At 36.7% G+C, this 16,805-nt stretch overlaps 1 protein-coding gene and 1 non-coding gene across 2 annotated transcripts; one reads left to right on the top strand and one right to left on the bottom strand.

The window, feature by feature from the left end:
- Positions 1–5,669: 5,669 nt before the first annotated feature.
- LOC145090936 (small nucleolar RNA R71) lies at positions 5,670–5,776 on the bottom strand. Its single transcript, XR_013701858.1, has one exon. It is a non-coding gene; the product is annotated as a small nucleolar RNA R71 (small nucleolar RNA).
- Positions 5,777–6,664: 888 nt separating this feature from the next.
- On the top strand, positions 6,665–7,438 carry LOC145089129 (uncharacterized). The gene has a single exon (XM_079027613.1). It carries the CDS (start codon positions 6,665–6,667, stop codon positions 7,436–7,438), a length of 774 nt encoding a protein of 257 aa, XP_078883739.1.
- The last annotated feature ends 9,367 nt before the right edge of the window (positions 7,439–16,805 follow it).

Genomic DNA, 16,805 nt, shown 5'->3' with positions numbered 1-16,805 from the left:
CGTTCTTCAAAAATCACCTTGATCTTGAAGACCCGCTCTGATACCAATTGTAGTGACAAAGAACATGGTTTGGCATGCGGAATTAAAGTTTGCACAATTGAACATGGTGATTTGGGTGTTTAAGAGATATATTGAATGTATATAGTGTTACACAAAAATGATCTAGATCTAGACTACATAAATAACACACACTTACACACTCACTTTTACATCTCTCAAGCACACCTCTACAAGTGGACAAACCCACTATTTATAGAGGTGTTTACATGTCTCTCTCTCACTCTAACTACTAAATGGGTCTAAAGGATAAAGCACCACATGCAAGTGGGTTTTACAAAAGTCAAACATTTACAAAGTCATGAATGAAGAACTTTGTACCCCATCAGTGGTATCAGAGCCTAGGATTGTTTTCTATTATACTTGATGGTTAGTGGTTTTCAAAGTTGAAAAAATTGTTTTTCTGCCTTCTGACTGGTGAACTCGCCGACTCCACTGGGTGACTCGACGAGTCCAGTCAGAAACTGATCAACTCGACGAGTCCAGTTCATGCATTCGCCGAGTTGGTGCTTCAGTGTGCAGAATTTCGAATTTTGGCCAAAAATTTGATTAGGATCATTACCCCAAACTGTTTTTTTGAACCATGAAATCTATTTTTTCATAAGGTAATGATCATGCTTGTCCAATTAAAAGATAATTTTCATAATTTCAAGATTTGTATTATTTTATATGATTAGGCTAATTTCTTGAAGATTGTTGATATGAATTATCTTGTTCTTATGAGTGTAATTAGATCATATATGAATTATTTGATTATTGTGTTAATTAAATAATGATCTAAATGCTTTTAATGGACTCCATAACCTGTCCTCAAATAATGGAAAATGAAAGGTCATTTCTTTAAAAAAACATTAAACTCATAAGTTATGGAAATGAAAAGTCTTGAAGAGTTTCAAAACTTGCCCTCAAGTTTTGAAATTTATAAAGTATCACTTATGAATACTTTAGTTCCAAACCCTAGCATTTTAAAAGTTTAAAATTCAACTCTTATACTATTATAATATTAAAATTTTAATAATTATATATTTGTATAAGACAAGTCAGTCTTACCATTAGTAGGCCTCATTCACGAAGCCGGTCTATAAGAGGGGGGGTATAAGGTTACTGCCTATAAAATGGTGGTTTAATAGGTGTCCACTCTCACCCACCGCATCCTAGACTGGTGGAGGGTCGTTACCCGAACGAGTAGGATATGACATTAACTCTCGTTAAAAGTATAATGAAAATTATAAAGTAACTAAATGTTGTATTAAATTCCCAATCTTAGTTACTTTAGGAAAAATGTGTAATTGATGCTAATCCATGATATTGCACTTTGTACCTTGCCAAGTCGTTAATGGAGCGTGTGTGGTTAACCGACACATTAACTTGGACTAGTAAGGGTGGCAAAGGGTAACTTGATGTTTGTTGATATTGCCATATTTATACCTATTTTTAGGCAATATTTAAGTACATTTTTATTAATAAGTTGGTAATTTGTTTAGAATAATGGTACTTATGAGCTTAAATGTTATTTATAGCCAAAAAGAAGACATTTTGAAGAAAAGGGACTAAAAGTGTTAAAGAAAGAAACTTTGGGAATTAAAAGATTAAAAGAGAAGAAAAATCTGGAAAAAGATTATTCACGACGTGAGACTAAAGAATTCACGACGTGAATTCTTGGGTCTAGAAGATATGTACGCGGGTGAAGGAATCCTTGACGGGCACGGTTATCTACAACTCACGACGTGAATTTCTTATTATTCACGACGTGAATTTATGGATATCAACAACTATATAAATCCTTGACCATTACGAATGGATAGAACTTTTGGCTAGAAAGAGGAGTTCCAGAAGACGATTTTGAGGAGAGAAAAGTTCTGGGAAGAGGCTTTCAACACCAAAAAGAGTGAAGGTCCATAATTTAGGCTAATTTAGTTTATTTAGAACATGTTTTATATAACTTCAATTTGTGTTAGTTTGTTAGTTGTTATGATGAGCAGCTGAATCTAGCTACTCTTGTTTAGCTAGATGAAGCTTCCAACTTATGAATAGCTCAATTTTTATGGATTTATTTAGTTGGTAAAATGGCTTGTGTTTGATTTGTATAACCTAGCATGCTTATGTTTGTTTCTCTAATTTCTTGATTGCATGTTCTGTGTAGCTTAGTGACCATTAACTGCATGAACTTGTTTACCTAATGATTTAGTGAACATTGAATTGTTAGAGCTAGGAGTGACCGATCTTAGTTAGTAATTGGAGTAAATAAGCTTAGCTATGCTAGAGAACGTGTATTGTGACTATAATTGCATTTATATAACAAATCTTACATAACATATTTACATTCATAATTAGTTCTGTGTTTAATTGTGTGTGAACATACATGGTTTGACATGAATTAGTTAATTATTGGTAAAGTTAGAACTAAATTACTAATATAATTAAAACCAACTAGATGATCCATAAACATTAGCTAGCCATAAGAAAGAAGTGGATTCAAACTAGACAAGAGTGTGTTTTTACTTATTGAATTTGATTTAAATTCGTCTCATCTTGTAAAATTAGATAAAAAAACCCCTTTTAAACTTGTTAATAATTAGGTTAATTTAATAGTAAGTAAATTAATTAGTAACACTGTTCCCTGTGACCGACACCCGACTTACCCAAGCTATACTGTAATCTGATTAGGTACACTACCTATAAGTGCATAGTTAGTTTAAGTTAGTTAGGTTATAAATATTAAAATTAGTGGGTATTTTTGTGCACATCATTTGTCATAGATCGATGGAGCGTGTGTGGTTAACCGACACATTGATTAGGTGATAAATGACATCGAGTGTACCAAGCACATTTGCATGGTTATTCACACCTTGTTTGTGATCCTCGGTATCCTAGTCACAAACTTGAAGGGCATAATCGAGATTTAAACATGCCATTGAAAATTTCAATGAATCTCAAAGGAATCTAGGAATTTCAATCCAATTAAAACTTAATAATAAATTTTGTTTTTCATGGTGGAAATTGGTAAATGGTCATTTTCCTACCTTCAAATATTTTGCATTTGGATTACGACATCCCTCTTCCAAATTGTAAAATATTGTGTTGGGTCCTAGCCTTAATATTTCATTTGGGTGTTATATTAAGGACTCTTATCTAATCTAAACTTTGTCTTTCTTTTTCAGATGTTTTCCAACACTGCTTCTGGCTCAAACCCTACTGGCTCCTTCTCTCTCATGAACTTGTGTGGGAGAGTTATCTTTGATGGTACCAACTTCAATGACTAGATTAGGAGCATCGGGATGGTCACTCACTATGAGGACAAGGAATATGTCCTAGACAAGGAGCTTAAGGAAATCGATGAGTCGTCTGCTACTCCTGAGGAGATCGCTGAGTTTAGGACTCATGAGAAGGATGCCACCAAGGTGTCTTGTATCATGTTAGCCACCATGACAGTTGAACTCCAAAAGTCCTATGAGGACTTCTACCCTTTTGAGATGCACCAAGACCTAATGGAAAGATACAATCAGAGTGCTCGTCAAGAGAGGTATGAAACCATCGCCTCCATGATAAAAACTAAGATGAACGATGGTGAACCCATCACGACCCACTTGAATACAATGCAAAGGTTTGTGGACCGCTTTCTAAAGTTGAATGTGAACTTTGACAGGGGAACCCTGGGGGGATTAGTTTGTGACTGGAGGTGCAGCTGGAAGCTCTAGAACTCATGGAACAACCCTAGATTTCAATTTTGAGAAGATCAAAGGCAATTTTGGTTTACTCTTTACTTAATCTTTCGTTTGAACTATGTGTAAACTATTCGATTTCGTTTTTGAGCTACTTTTTGCTGTAATCATGAGCTAAAACTCATAACGTCTGTTTAGGGTAGATGAATTTATGACTATGTGTTGATTTTTGTGGTTGGATTAATTTAATTTGGTGAGTTTTGTTTTCTTAAGCTTGTTAAAGATCCACATGTGTTAACAATAACTATTTACTGTTAATTAACAAGTATATTAAGTTGCATGAACATCTCTTAATTGCTGATATCATATGATTTATGTGAAAACATTGTTATATGCCTAGGAATAGCGAACGTGAAACTAGGGTTAACTAAAAAATAGGCAAATTAATGTGTGAGCCTTGTGTGACGAACCATCAACAAGAGGTTAATTGAATTAGTAATTTGATTAGCTAATTACAAGTCTTACTTAACCCGAATCAATAATTTTGAAAACTCATTAGTTTGACCAATTGGTCACTGTTTGAATTAATTTGTTTTCTAAGGATTAGTAATAGCGAACGTGAACCAAATCACACTAATCGGTAGCCAATAACGAATAATCCATTGCACTTACCATAAAATAAACCACAGGAGTAAATGAATCGAACCTAAACAGAAGTCTTCTCCATTATTGAATTTAGTTGATTGTTTATTTGCTTAGCTCTTAATTGTTTTGTTTGAGTTTTATTTCGTTGTTAAGTTTCTAGTCTTGAAAAAATAGAGAAAACCCCCTTTCTATTACTTGTTTTATTTAGATAATATTAGCATTTATTTTAATTGTTTACTGTTCCCTGTGTTCGATATCCTACTTGCTTGAACTATATTACTAATCGATAGGTACACTGTCTTTTGTGTGTTTATTTTATGTTTAGTTTAGTAGGATTAAAACTAGTTCGTTTCATACACATCAAGTTTTTGGCGCCGTTGCCGGGAAACGGTTCTAAATTAATTTTAATTACTTGTGTTATTGATCCTATGTGTAAGATTTTCTTGCACAAAGTAACTGCTTTTGGAAAAGTTTTAATTAGATTTAAGTTTTAGTTTCTTTTCTTTTAGAAATTTCGTTTTAATTTTTTTTTATGTTTTAACCTTGAACTCGCCGAGTCCGTTCGCACCGACTTGATGAGTCCAAGTCAATTTGTCAGTTTCGTTTTTTAGTATATTTTGTTCTTTTTACGCATGTTTTTCTGTTTCTTGCAGATTGTTTATGACCTGTGGATCAAATTCATCCTTGATTTCACCACTAGAAAACCTGGAATCATCGTTTCACAAGACCAAGGACAAGACCGAAGAATATACTCCGAAGAAGTCACATTTCAAGAGTCTTAAATAGGTTTTTGGCAAGAAGAAGGGAAAGAAAGTGGGGGAATCCAGCAACACGAAAGAAGACACCGAGTACGAGACCGAGAAGGAGGAAAGTGTTACCGATTTTGAAGAGAGTGATCACGAAGAAGATCCCAACAACACAATGGACAATATTGCAGACCTTTCGATGGAAGCATACAAAAAGAGGATTCACGACGACAGCACTCTGGGGCTTGTGCAACCCGGCATACCCGCCACTACCACGTTTGAACTTAAGGGGCACATCCTTACTGCATTTAAGGAGATTCCTTTCACTGGAAAGGATTATGAAGATGCATACAAGCACCTCGATGAAGTTAATGACATCACCAACTACTTTAACATTCCAAACATACCTATAGAGACGGTGTTATTAAGGATGCCCCCTGTTACTTTTAAAGGGGTTGCAAAGAATTGGTTAAAAGCACTACCACCGGGAGATATTACTACATGGGCTAAGATGCGTGAGGAGTTTCTGGAACAATTTTGTCCACCATCTAAAATTTCTTAACTCAAGAAGGTCATTGCCAATTTTGAGCAACAAGCGGGAGAGTCTTTATTCAAAGCATGGGAGGGCTACAAAGGTCTATTTAGGAATTACCCACAAAATGACCTCAATGTGCAGCAAGAAGTGTCAACCTTCTATGATGGAGTAAATGTCACCACTAGACAATTACTCGACTCTCAAGGCCCTTTAACAAAGAAAAATCCGGCTGAAGTTTAAAGACTCATTGAAGAATTCTCTAAGCACTCTAGAGAATATCATAACCTAAGGCATGACTCGACTCGAGGGGTGGAGAACTCGGTGAATGATAGCATGGCAACTGTGATGGCCAAATTGGAGAATATGGAGCGAAGGATGACTAAGATGGACCAATCCATCCATGCCATTAGAGTGGGGTGTGAAAATTGTAGTGGACCTCACCTTACAAGGGATTGCGATCTTGATGAGAATAGGAACCGAAAGGTGCAAGTGTGTTACTCGAGTGGGGATAAATACGATGAAGATTGGCAAAAACCAAAAAGAGAATGGCTACCTTATGATGAGTACAAAAAGGCTAAGGCGGAGAAAATGAAGACGATGTTATTTTTCAAAAAGAGGAACCAGTGCAAGAGAAAAAGCTATACTTTGAAGATATGCTCACAAGACTAGCAGCTGCATCTGAGAAACGACACAACAAAACTAATGTTGCAATAAGAGAACAACAACTCATGATGAAAGAGCAACAATATTTGATGAGAAATCAGCAAGCTTCAATCCTCAACATTGAAAAACAGCTAGGCCGACTTGAACTACAAATAAATGAAGGACAACCAAGTACGCTTCCTAGTAATACCGAAAACAATCTGAAAGGAGCACATATAAACATCATAACAACTAGGAGCAAAAAGATTATTACTCCTCTAACCCCTATTCAGAATGGAGACCCGAAAAAGGTGCAAGAGGCAGAGTCTAAAAATCAAAAATCATAGAAACCCGATTCGACTCGTTGAGTCGAAGACATGGATTCGACGAGTCCCCCACCTGAACAGAATAATAAGCCTCCTGTTAAACCATATCAGCCTCCATTTCCATTTCCATTTCCAGGACATTCTAAACAAGATAAGAATGATATTGATTATCAAAAGTTTATGGAACACATCAAAGCCCTTCAAATCAATATGCCCTTCATCGAGGCAGTTGCACAAATGCCTAAGTATGCCAAGTTCTTAAAAGAGCTTCTTACAAATAGGAAGAAGATGGAAGAAGTACAAAATGTGGTTCTAAATGAAAATTGTTCAGCTGCCATGTTAAAAAAATTACTCAAGAAGAAAGGTGACCCGGGTAGTTTGACCTTTCCTTGCCATTTTGGGAATTTATCAACTATCCATGCATTGGCCGATTCAGGGGCAAGTGTAAACCTCATGCCATACTCATTTTTCAAGAAATTAGACCTTCCGGAACCAAGGCCAATTCAAATGGCAATTCACTTAGCTAATAAAACGGTAACATTTCTGAGGGGGATATGTGAGGACCTATTAGTAAAAGTTGACACATGCATGTTTCCCGCAGACTTCATAGTGCTAGACATGGAGGCGGGCCCTCAAGTCCTGATTATACTTGGAAGACCCTTCCTCAACACCGCGAGTGCTATAGTAGATATGAGAGATTCTAAACTTACCCTTCGGGTGGGGGAGGAATCAGTTACATTTGGAATAGATCAAGCCATGGAGCATGCAAGGTGTAGTGATGACACGGCGTTCTCGATTGATATGTTGGAAGAGTTGATGGAATAGTGTAAGGAAGATAAACTTAGCAAGTCTACCATTACTTTTGAAGATGAATTTGATGCTGAGAGAGATCTGATGGAGATACAGAGATTGCTTAAAGAAGCTGATTATAATGAATTAAACAGAAGTGCTGAAAGCCTGACTCGCCAAGTAGCATCCTCCGACTTGACGAGTCCTTCTGAAAAAATGCGACTAGACATGAATTTTGCCCAGGAATCGATGATTCCCTTCATGGGATTCGACGTGTTTAGCATACAGAACGTGAAATCAGAGATGAAAATTTTACCTAATCATCTGGAGTATGCATTTTTTGAAGAAGGTGAACAAAAATCTATAATTATAACTTCTGACCTTACCGAATCTGAAAAAGAAGAGTTAGTTCGAGTTCTAAAAAGGAGAAAGAATGTTATTGCATGGAATCTTACCGAAATTAAAGGAATTAGCCCTTCTTATAGTTCCCACAAGATCAACCTAGAAGAAGGAGCAAAACCGATAGTGCAACATCAAAGGCGATTGAACCCGAACATGCAAGAAGTGGTAAAGAAGGAGGTGGTCAAGCTTTTGGATGCAGGGATCACATATTCTATTTCCGATAGTCCATGGGTTAGTCCCGTTCAAGTGGTGCCTAAGAAAGGAGGGATGACCTTTGTCACAAATGAGAAGAATGAGTTCATACCTTCCCAAACGGTAACCGGTTGGCAAGTGTGCATCGATTATCGAAAGTTAAACGATGTCACTCGTAAACACCATTTTCCCCTTCCTTTTATCGATCAAATTCTTCAACGATTATCTGGACATAGTTACTATTGTTTCTTAGACGGATTCTCGGGATATTTTCAAATCCCCATAGATCTAATTGACCAAGAAAATACTACTTTCACTTGCCCAAGTGGGACTTTTGCCTATCGCCGCATGCCTTTTGGGTTATGCAATGCGCCCACGACCTTTCAAAGATGCATGACGGCAATATTCCATGACATGGTAGAAACGTTTTATGAAAGTATTTATGGACGAATTTTCTGTCTTTGGCTCCTCATTTCATGATTGTCTCACTAACCTTGACTTGATGTTGGCTAGGTGTAAAAGACTGATCTAGTTTTAAATTAGGAAAAATGTCACTTTATGGTTAAAGAGGGTATAGTCTTAGGTTATAAAGTTTCCAAGGCGGGAATAGAGGTGGATTGGGCAAAGATTGATACAATTGCTAAATTACCCCCACTAGCTAATGTGAAGGGCATTAGGAGTTTTTAGGGCACGCGGGGTTTTGCCGCCGTTTCATAAAAAAAATTTCAAAAATTACTAAACCTCTAACTCAATTACTTTTAAAAGATGCACCTTTTAATTTTTCTAACGAATGTTTAACTGCATTTGAAGTTTTAAAAGAAAAGTTAACTAATGCCCCGATCATTGTCACCCCAAATTGGAACCTACCCTTTGAAATAATATGTGATGCGAGCGACTTTGCTTTAGGAGTCGTGCTTGGCCAAAGGGTTGATAAGCACTTTCAACCCATCTATTATTCAAGCAAGACATTAAATCTCGCCCAGGAAAATTACACCACAACCGAAAAGGAATTATTAGATGTGGTGTATGCTTTTGACAATCCCGCCATTATCTTATTTTATCAAAAACTATTGTTTTCACTGACCACTCTGATATTAAGTACTTGTTTGCCAAGCAAGATGCAAAGCCGAGATTGATCCGATGGGTACTCTTACTACAAGAATTTGACATCGAGATCAAGGATAAAAAGGGAATGGAGAATGTAGCTGTTGACCATCTTTCTAGGTTAGAAAACCCAGAAAGGGAGGAGTTAGATAATATGGGTATTGAAGATAGCTTCCCAGAAGAATACTTGATGTTGCTCATGGATGAAGAACCATGGTACGTAGATATTGCAAATTATTTGGTTGGCGGCTACCTTCGAAAAGGCCTTACACATCAACAAAAGAAGAAGCTCTTTTTAGAAATTAAATATTATTTTTGGGATGAACCATATCTTTTTAGGAGCTGTGCAAATGGAATCATCAGAAGATGTGTGTTTGGCAAGGAAAGTCGCGACATCTTGGAGCATTGTCACAATGGACCAGCAGGAGGACATCATGGGGTGCAGTACACTGCTAAAAAAGTATTTGATGTGGGGTCCAATTGGCCTACTATCTTTCGAGATAATGCTACCTACATAAGGTAATGTGATGCTTGCCAAAGAACGGGTAATATATCGGCAAGGAATGAAATGCCCCAAATAAACATTCAAGTCTGCGAAATCTTTGATGTGTTGGGTGTATATTTCATCCGGCCATTTCCTTCATCCAAAGGCAACAAATACATACTAGTGGCGGTAGATTATGTGTCAAAATGGGTAGAAGCACAAGCATTACCAACCAATGATGCAAGGGTTGTGGTCAAATTTTTAAAAAAGATATTTTCAAGATTTGGAGTACCTAATGTGCTAATTAGTGATAGGGGAACCCATTTTGCTAATGATCAACTAGCAAGAGTGTTGCAAAAATATGGGGTACGACATAGATTTTCAACACCCTACCATCCAAAATCAAATGGGGAAGCTGAAATTACGAATACGACACTTAAACAAATATTGGAGAAATAGGTGGGGAATAATAGAAAAGATTGGGCTGATAAATTGTATGATGCACTTTGGGCATTTAGGACCACATTCAAGACACCCATTGGAACCACACCCTATAGGCTAGTATATGGTAAGAATTGTCATTTTCCTGTGGAACTTGAAGACAAAGCTTATTGGGCTTTGAAGACAATGAGATGTGTACACGTTGACTTTTGCAAATGAATGCGTTGGAAGAATTGAGGAATGAGTCTTATACTAACTCATTGATTTATAAGGACAAGACCAAAAGATGGCATGATGCAAGGTTGAAGGGTAATAAGGAGTTTGAGGAAGGGCAAAAATTTCTATTGTATAATTCAAGACTAAAGCTCTTTATGGGAAAATTACACACTCGGTGGGTCGGGCCTTTTACAATAAAAAATTTCTAACCTTATGGAGTAGTTGAGCTATGGGGCAAAGATGGGTCAAGATTTAAGGTTAATGGGCATCAGGTGAAGAGATATGAAGAAGGAATGCCAAGAGACGAAAGACTTGAGGAATGATTAGATTTGGAGGAAGTCGTTGCAACGTATAGTGGGAAGGAGTCGAGCTAACGACTCCTCAAAAAGAAGCGCTTTCGGGAAGCAACCCGATATCTAGAGTTTGCTTTCTTTTTAATTGTTTTAATTGTTTTATTTTAAACTTATGGTTACTAGGATTATGTAGGATGTTTTTGTTTTCTATCACTTGTGGTTACTTTTATCTTTTCAGTTTCAGGCTTAGGATTGTATGTGAGGGTATCGAGTCAAGGGAGAAAACGAAGTTTTGAGTCGAGTATTTATTTATTGAAGAAATGAGGGAAAGTATTGGTTTTTATTACCTTCATACATAAAAAGTTTATCTGGGCAGAATACAAGTTTTTTTCACACTGCGGTCTACTCGTCGAGTGCATCTTATGGACTCGACGAGTCCATGTGGAATATCACGACTTTTCTGCCAGTCACGCTACAACTCGGCAAGTTAGCATAACTACTCGTCGAGTTACTCGTTATTCTATTGTCAAGTTCACTGTTGGACCACACTTAATATGGGCATTAGTTCTTTTCTTTGGAGATAATTTTCCGAGCATTTCCAAGAGTTTTTTTTTCCTACATATTTGGAGTTGTACCACTCAAGATTTTGACGCCCAAGACATGGATGAGTTGTTCCCATGTCTAAAGTCAATTGAAGATGGAGCTCAAAAGAAGAGGATCAACCTCGCAATTACTATCCTAGGGGAGTTTGTTCTGATTCTCTCTTTACTTTTATGTTCTTTAATTGTTTTAACATGCAATGGGGACATTGCATAAATTAAGTGTGGGGTAGGGGGTTGGTTACATTAGTTGAAATTTTAGTCAAATTTCGAAAATCTTGAAAATTTTAGATAATTTTTTAAAATTTTGCATAAAAATTGTTAGGGTTAATTTAGAAAATTATGATAAAATCAATTAGGATTTCATGCTAGTATTGTGTTTGATGATTTTATGAGGACCCAAATGTTTAGTTGAGCCTATATACATTCTAGTGTATTTGTGGCCCCATTTATTCTAGTGAACTCATGGGACAAAAACACAACCTCGCTTAGTTTGAGGGATGCAATATGTTTAACATCGTGTACTTGAAATGTACCCAGGAAGACTAATACCTTTAACCAATAAAGGTTGAAGTTGAGTGCCCTTGCTTAAGCATGTAGGTATTGATTGAAAAAAAAAAGTGAGTTACATGTTAAGAGAGAGAGAGAGAGAGAGAGAGAGAATGATAAAGAAAATTTGTAAGAATTTTAGAGCAATCAAAGTATAAAGATAAAAAGATCAAAATTCTAAAGAAGTTCAAAAGTTGAAGATACCAAAAATAAAAAAGGTGGTGAATTCAAGGAAATCAAAGACCAAATTATCAAAGAAGTGAAGAATTCCAAAGAGATCCATTGTGATATCGAAAAGTTGTCATTTTCTAGATTATGTATGCTTGGGTTGCTGGACCAAAAATACATTGAGGTTAGGAAGTTTTTTGCAGATGGATTCGGAGGGATGCATAAAATGAGCATTGTTCAAAAGAAGTGGGCGGGTGTTTATGAGGATTGTGAGTATTTAGAATTAGGGGGTCCTTAGGAAAAGTTTAGACACAAATGCATGCGTTGAAATCTTGGCATAATGGCTGGGTTTAATTGGGATTGTCTTATGTGATGCTAGTATGTTTAAAATTCAGTTTTGCTTGGGAGCAAGCAAAGGTCAAGTGTGGGGTATTTTGATATGTGCATAATTAGTCATATATTTTGTGTTAAATATTAATACTTTTCGGCTATTTTATTGCAAATTATGAACAATAGGTACTTAAATATGTTTAAAATGTATCTGTAGCCTAAAAGACATGCTCGGATGGAAAAAGAAGCAGATTTAGCAATTGGAAGCTTGGATCTTGGATTTTGAAGAAAGAAGGATGTTGCTGGACAACTTGACCCCTCTTCAGTGTTTTGGCGATATCTCATGAACCATAACTCCGATTGACGAGATTCAAAATGTCCTGAAAATTAGACACAATTTGGGACGACTCTCGTGTTTTGAGAAAATGTTGATTCCAAACGGACTCAATGAGTTGGGCCTTAACTCTACGTGTTGATCAGAAAGTTCGTGATTCTCAACGCTGACTTGTCGTACACGGGATTTTAAGTGATGGACTCATCGAATCGGTCATTGGACTCGCCGAGTCATCCCTGGTTTTTGAATATATATATATATATATATATATATATATATATATATATATATATATATATATATATATATATATATATATATATATATAACGCTTCTCATTCGTACCCTAACGAATGGGGGAACCCTTGGGGGATTAGTTTGTGACTGCAGGTGCAGTTAGAAGCTCTGGAACTCGTGTAACAACCCTAAACTTCAGTTTTGAGAAGAGAAAAGGAAATTTAGGTTTACTCTTTACTTAATCTTTTGTTTGAACTATGTGTAAACTATTAGATTTCGTTTTTGAGCTACTTTCTGCTGTAATCATGAGCTAAAACTCATAACTTCTGTTTAGGGTAGATGAATTTATGACTATGTGTTGATTTTTGTGGTTGAATTAATTTAATTTGGTGAGTTTTGTTTTGTTAAGCTTGTTAAAGATCCTCATGTGTTAACAACAACTATTTTCTGTTAATTAACCAGTATATTAAGTTGCATGAACATCTCTTAATTGTCGATCTCATATGATTTATGTGAAAACATTGTTGTATGCCTACGAATAGCAAACGTGAAACTAGGGTTAACTAGAAAATAGGTAAATTAATGTGTGAGCCTTGTGTGACGAACCATCAAAAAGAGGTTAATTGAATTAGTAATTTGATTAGCTAATTACAAGTCTTACTTAACCCGAATCAATAATCTAGGAAACTCATTAGTTTAACCAATTGGCCACTATTTGAATTAATTTATTTTCTAAGGATTAGTAATAGCGAACGTGAACCTAATCACACTAATCGGTAGCCAATAACGAATAATCCATTGCACTTACCATAAATCAACAATAGGAGTAAATGAATCAAACCTAAACAGAAGTCTTATCCATTATTGAATTCAGTTGATTGTTTATTTGCTTAGCTGTTAATTGTTTTGTTTGAGTTTTATTTCATTGTTAAGTTTCTAGTCTTGAAAAACTAGATAAAACCCCCTTTCTATTACTTGTTTTATTTAGATAATATTAGCATTTATTTTAACTGTTTTCTGTTCCCTGTGTTCGATGCCCTACTTGCTTGAACTATATTACTAATCAATAGGTATATTGCCTTTCGTGTGTTTATTTTGTGTATAAGTTAGTAGGATTAAAACTAGTTCGTTTCACACACATCAATGACCAAGTCACCCTTCACTAGTACTTGTGAAAAGGGTGAAGGTTTGTTGGATCTCATACACACCGATGTGTGTGGACCCTTCAGAACTGCCATAAGTGATGCTAACCGCTTCTATGTGACTTTTATTGATGATTATAGTAGGTATGGATATATCTACTTAATCAAACATAAGTCAGAAACCTTTGAGAGATTCAAAGAGTTTAAACAAGAAGTGGAGAATCAGCTGGACAGGAAGATAAATATGATACGATCCGATCGGGGTGGTGAGTATCTTAGTATCGAGTTCCAAGACTACCTCAAGGAATGTGGGATTGTTTCACAATTGACGCCACCTAGGACACCACACCTTAATAGTGTAGCTGAGAGGCGCAATCGAAACTTGTTGGACATGGTTCGTTCCATGATGAGTCGAGCTTCGTTACCTATGTCATTCTGGGGGTATGCCTTAGAGACTGTCATGCATATCCTTAATCTAGTCCCAACTAAGAAGGTTGCCAAAACACCTCACAAGATGTGGACAGGGAAGATTCCCTCGTTAGCACACATCAAGGTTTGGGGTTGCGAGGCTTTCGTGAGACTTGAGACTCACGACAAGCTCGAACCTCGTAGTGAGTAGTGTATTTTCATCGGCTACCCACATAAATCCTTTGGTTATCTCTTCTACAGACCAAGTGACAATGTTGTCTTCGTTACAAGGAGAGGAGTCTTTCGCGAGAGAGAACTCATAGGCCAAGGAGACAGTGGGAGGCAAATTGACCTTGAAGTGCTTCAAGAGTCCAGCGGTGAAGGAACCTCAAACACTAGCAATCAACCTAAAGAAGAAACTCTTGTTGAGCCGATTGACGAGTTTGTACCTCTGAGTCACTCCATTAGAGTTAGTGTTCCACCTGTGTTATATGGTTTCCATATAACATCTGAGGGTGATACATTTATCAGTGATAACACACTGATAAATTTGGATGAACCTAACAACTACAATGTGACAACCGTCAATTTCCGATCAAGTTAAAGTCAACCGGTCAAACCGGCCAACTCATCTAACCCTTGTATATTAGGGCTTACACTATGTACTATTGTGCAACTCACTATTTTAATAAGAAGATATCACTTGGAAAGTTCATTCGTTCAGAAATTTCAAACCCTAATCAGGGTAAGTGATGAAACTAATAAAACGTCATTTCATATCCCTCGGGGGCATAAAACCATCATAACTAAGCTAAACGGGGTGTACGAACCTTGCGTTGCAAAGCTAAACACCCAAAAAGGTCACAAACAAAGTCTCTCTCAACCTCTCCCAAATCTCTCTAAGTATGTGAAATCTCTCCCAAATCTCTTTAAGTATGTGAAATCTCTCCCAAATCTCTCTAAGTATGTGAAATCTCTCCCAAATCTCTCTAAGTATGTGAAATCTCTCCTAAATCTCTCTATGTATGAGAAATCTCTCCCAAATCTCTCTCAAAGTCTCTCTCAACTTTTTATAGTCATCCGAGTCATCCTGACCCTTATCTCAGCCATAAACTACGCGAAACGAAGAGTTAACGCGAAAAATCAGCCGCTTAGGAGTCGAAGCCCTCTTAAGGAGTCGAGCCCTCCTAAGGAGCCGAAGCCTCACAAAGAACAGAAACCTCCTGCCTGAGCCGAACCTCACATCAACCGAAACCCTAGGAACCAAGTCGAGCTTGTCAGAGCCGATCATGTCAGAACCGAACCTCGCCTTCGCTTCCATGTTTCCGAGCTCGGTTCCTCACCTACTAATTTACCCAACCGAACCTCTCTCTCGGTTCCTCTCCTATGACCGATCCCTCCCCTCGGATCCCTCCTACTTTCAGTTCTAATCATAAGGGACCGAACCTCCGACCCTGATCTCGAATTTTCCATATTTTCCCGGTTTTTGACCATTTTCACGTTAAGCCCGTTTTTCGTGATTTTAACGCGAGATTTTCACCCAAACTTATATTTTAGCATATAAGATCACATATTCCCATAATTTAAACACATTTTTATGGGAATCTTTATTTAAGATTAAAATATAGTGGGTAAGTTATGTGGGTGGAGTGTTGACTTATCCTTTGTACAAGAACACAAGCAACCTCCCACACTCACTCCAAGACCATACCCAGCCACTATTCCCCTATACCTGGTCAATCATTGTCCTTTTTCCCACCATTATTCCAGTCATACTCTTTAACAAAAGCTGGAAAATCCTCATCTCTCTTCCCACTTCACTCCTACTCCACCAAAGAACAAACTCCATTCTCTCTCACTTCTCTCTCTAAAGATTTCGAAATTTCAAGGCTGATTTGCAAGTTCTTCATCTACCTTTGGTAAGTAAAATCATCCTTCATATGATTATTCCACCTCTTTATACTTCAATCATAGATTTCTTACACCAACTTCATCATATTTATGTTAGAACTTCGAATCTTCAAGCAATCTTCTAAGTGTTCTTGAGTTGAACACTTCCTTTCTTCAACATCCATCCACTAAAATCACTAAAGGTGAGTTTATACTCCCACATTTTACTGTTTTCTTCAAGTTTTAGGGGGAGAATACAAGTTAAAACACCAACAACATAACTAAACTCAAACAACAGCTTTCAACAGAAAACTTAATGTTAATTCACGAACTGTTTTGAGCATCTTAAAATTTTTAGTTTTCAAAACTGTATTAGGTGCAAATAGTTCAGGTTTATACCTTTAAAATGACTACTTGCACATGTCCATACGATTTTTCTACAATTTATGGTGATTTTTACAAAACGTCCTATCACTGTAGCTACGAATTTGGACCAGTCTGTGAATATGGACACTTTCACACAAGTTAAAGACATCTAAAAATCATAATAAAATTTATGAACCAACTAGACACATTTTATAAACTCTCGGAGGTTACGGATTAATTTTTCGACT

The sequence above is a fragment of the Lactuca serriola genome, chromosome 2 (genome assembly GCF_051521515.1).
Source record: "Lactuca serriola cultivar US96UC23 chromosome 2, Lser_US96UC23_V15, whole genome shotgun sequence".
NCBI lineage: Eukaryota > Viridiplantae > Streptophyta > Magnoliopsida > Asterales > Asteraceae > Lactuca > Lactuca serriola.
This window is presented reverse-complemented; position numbering and strand designations above follow the sequence as displayed.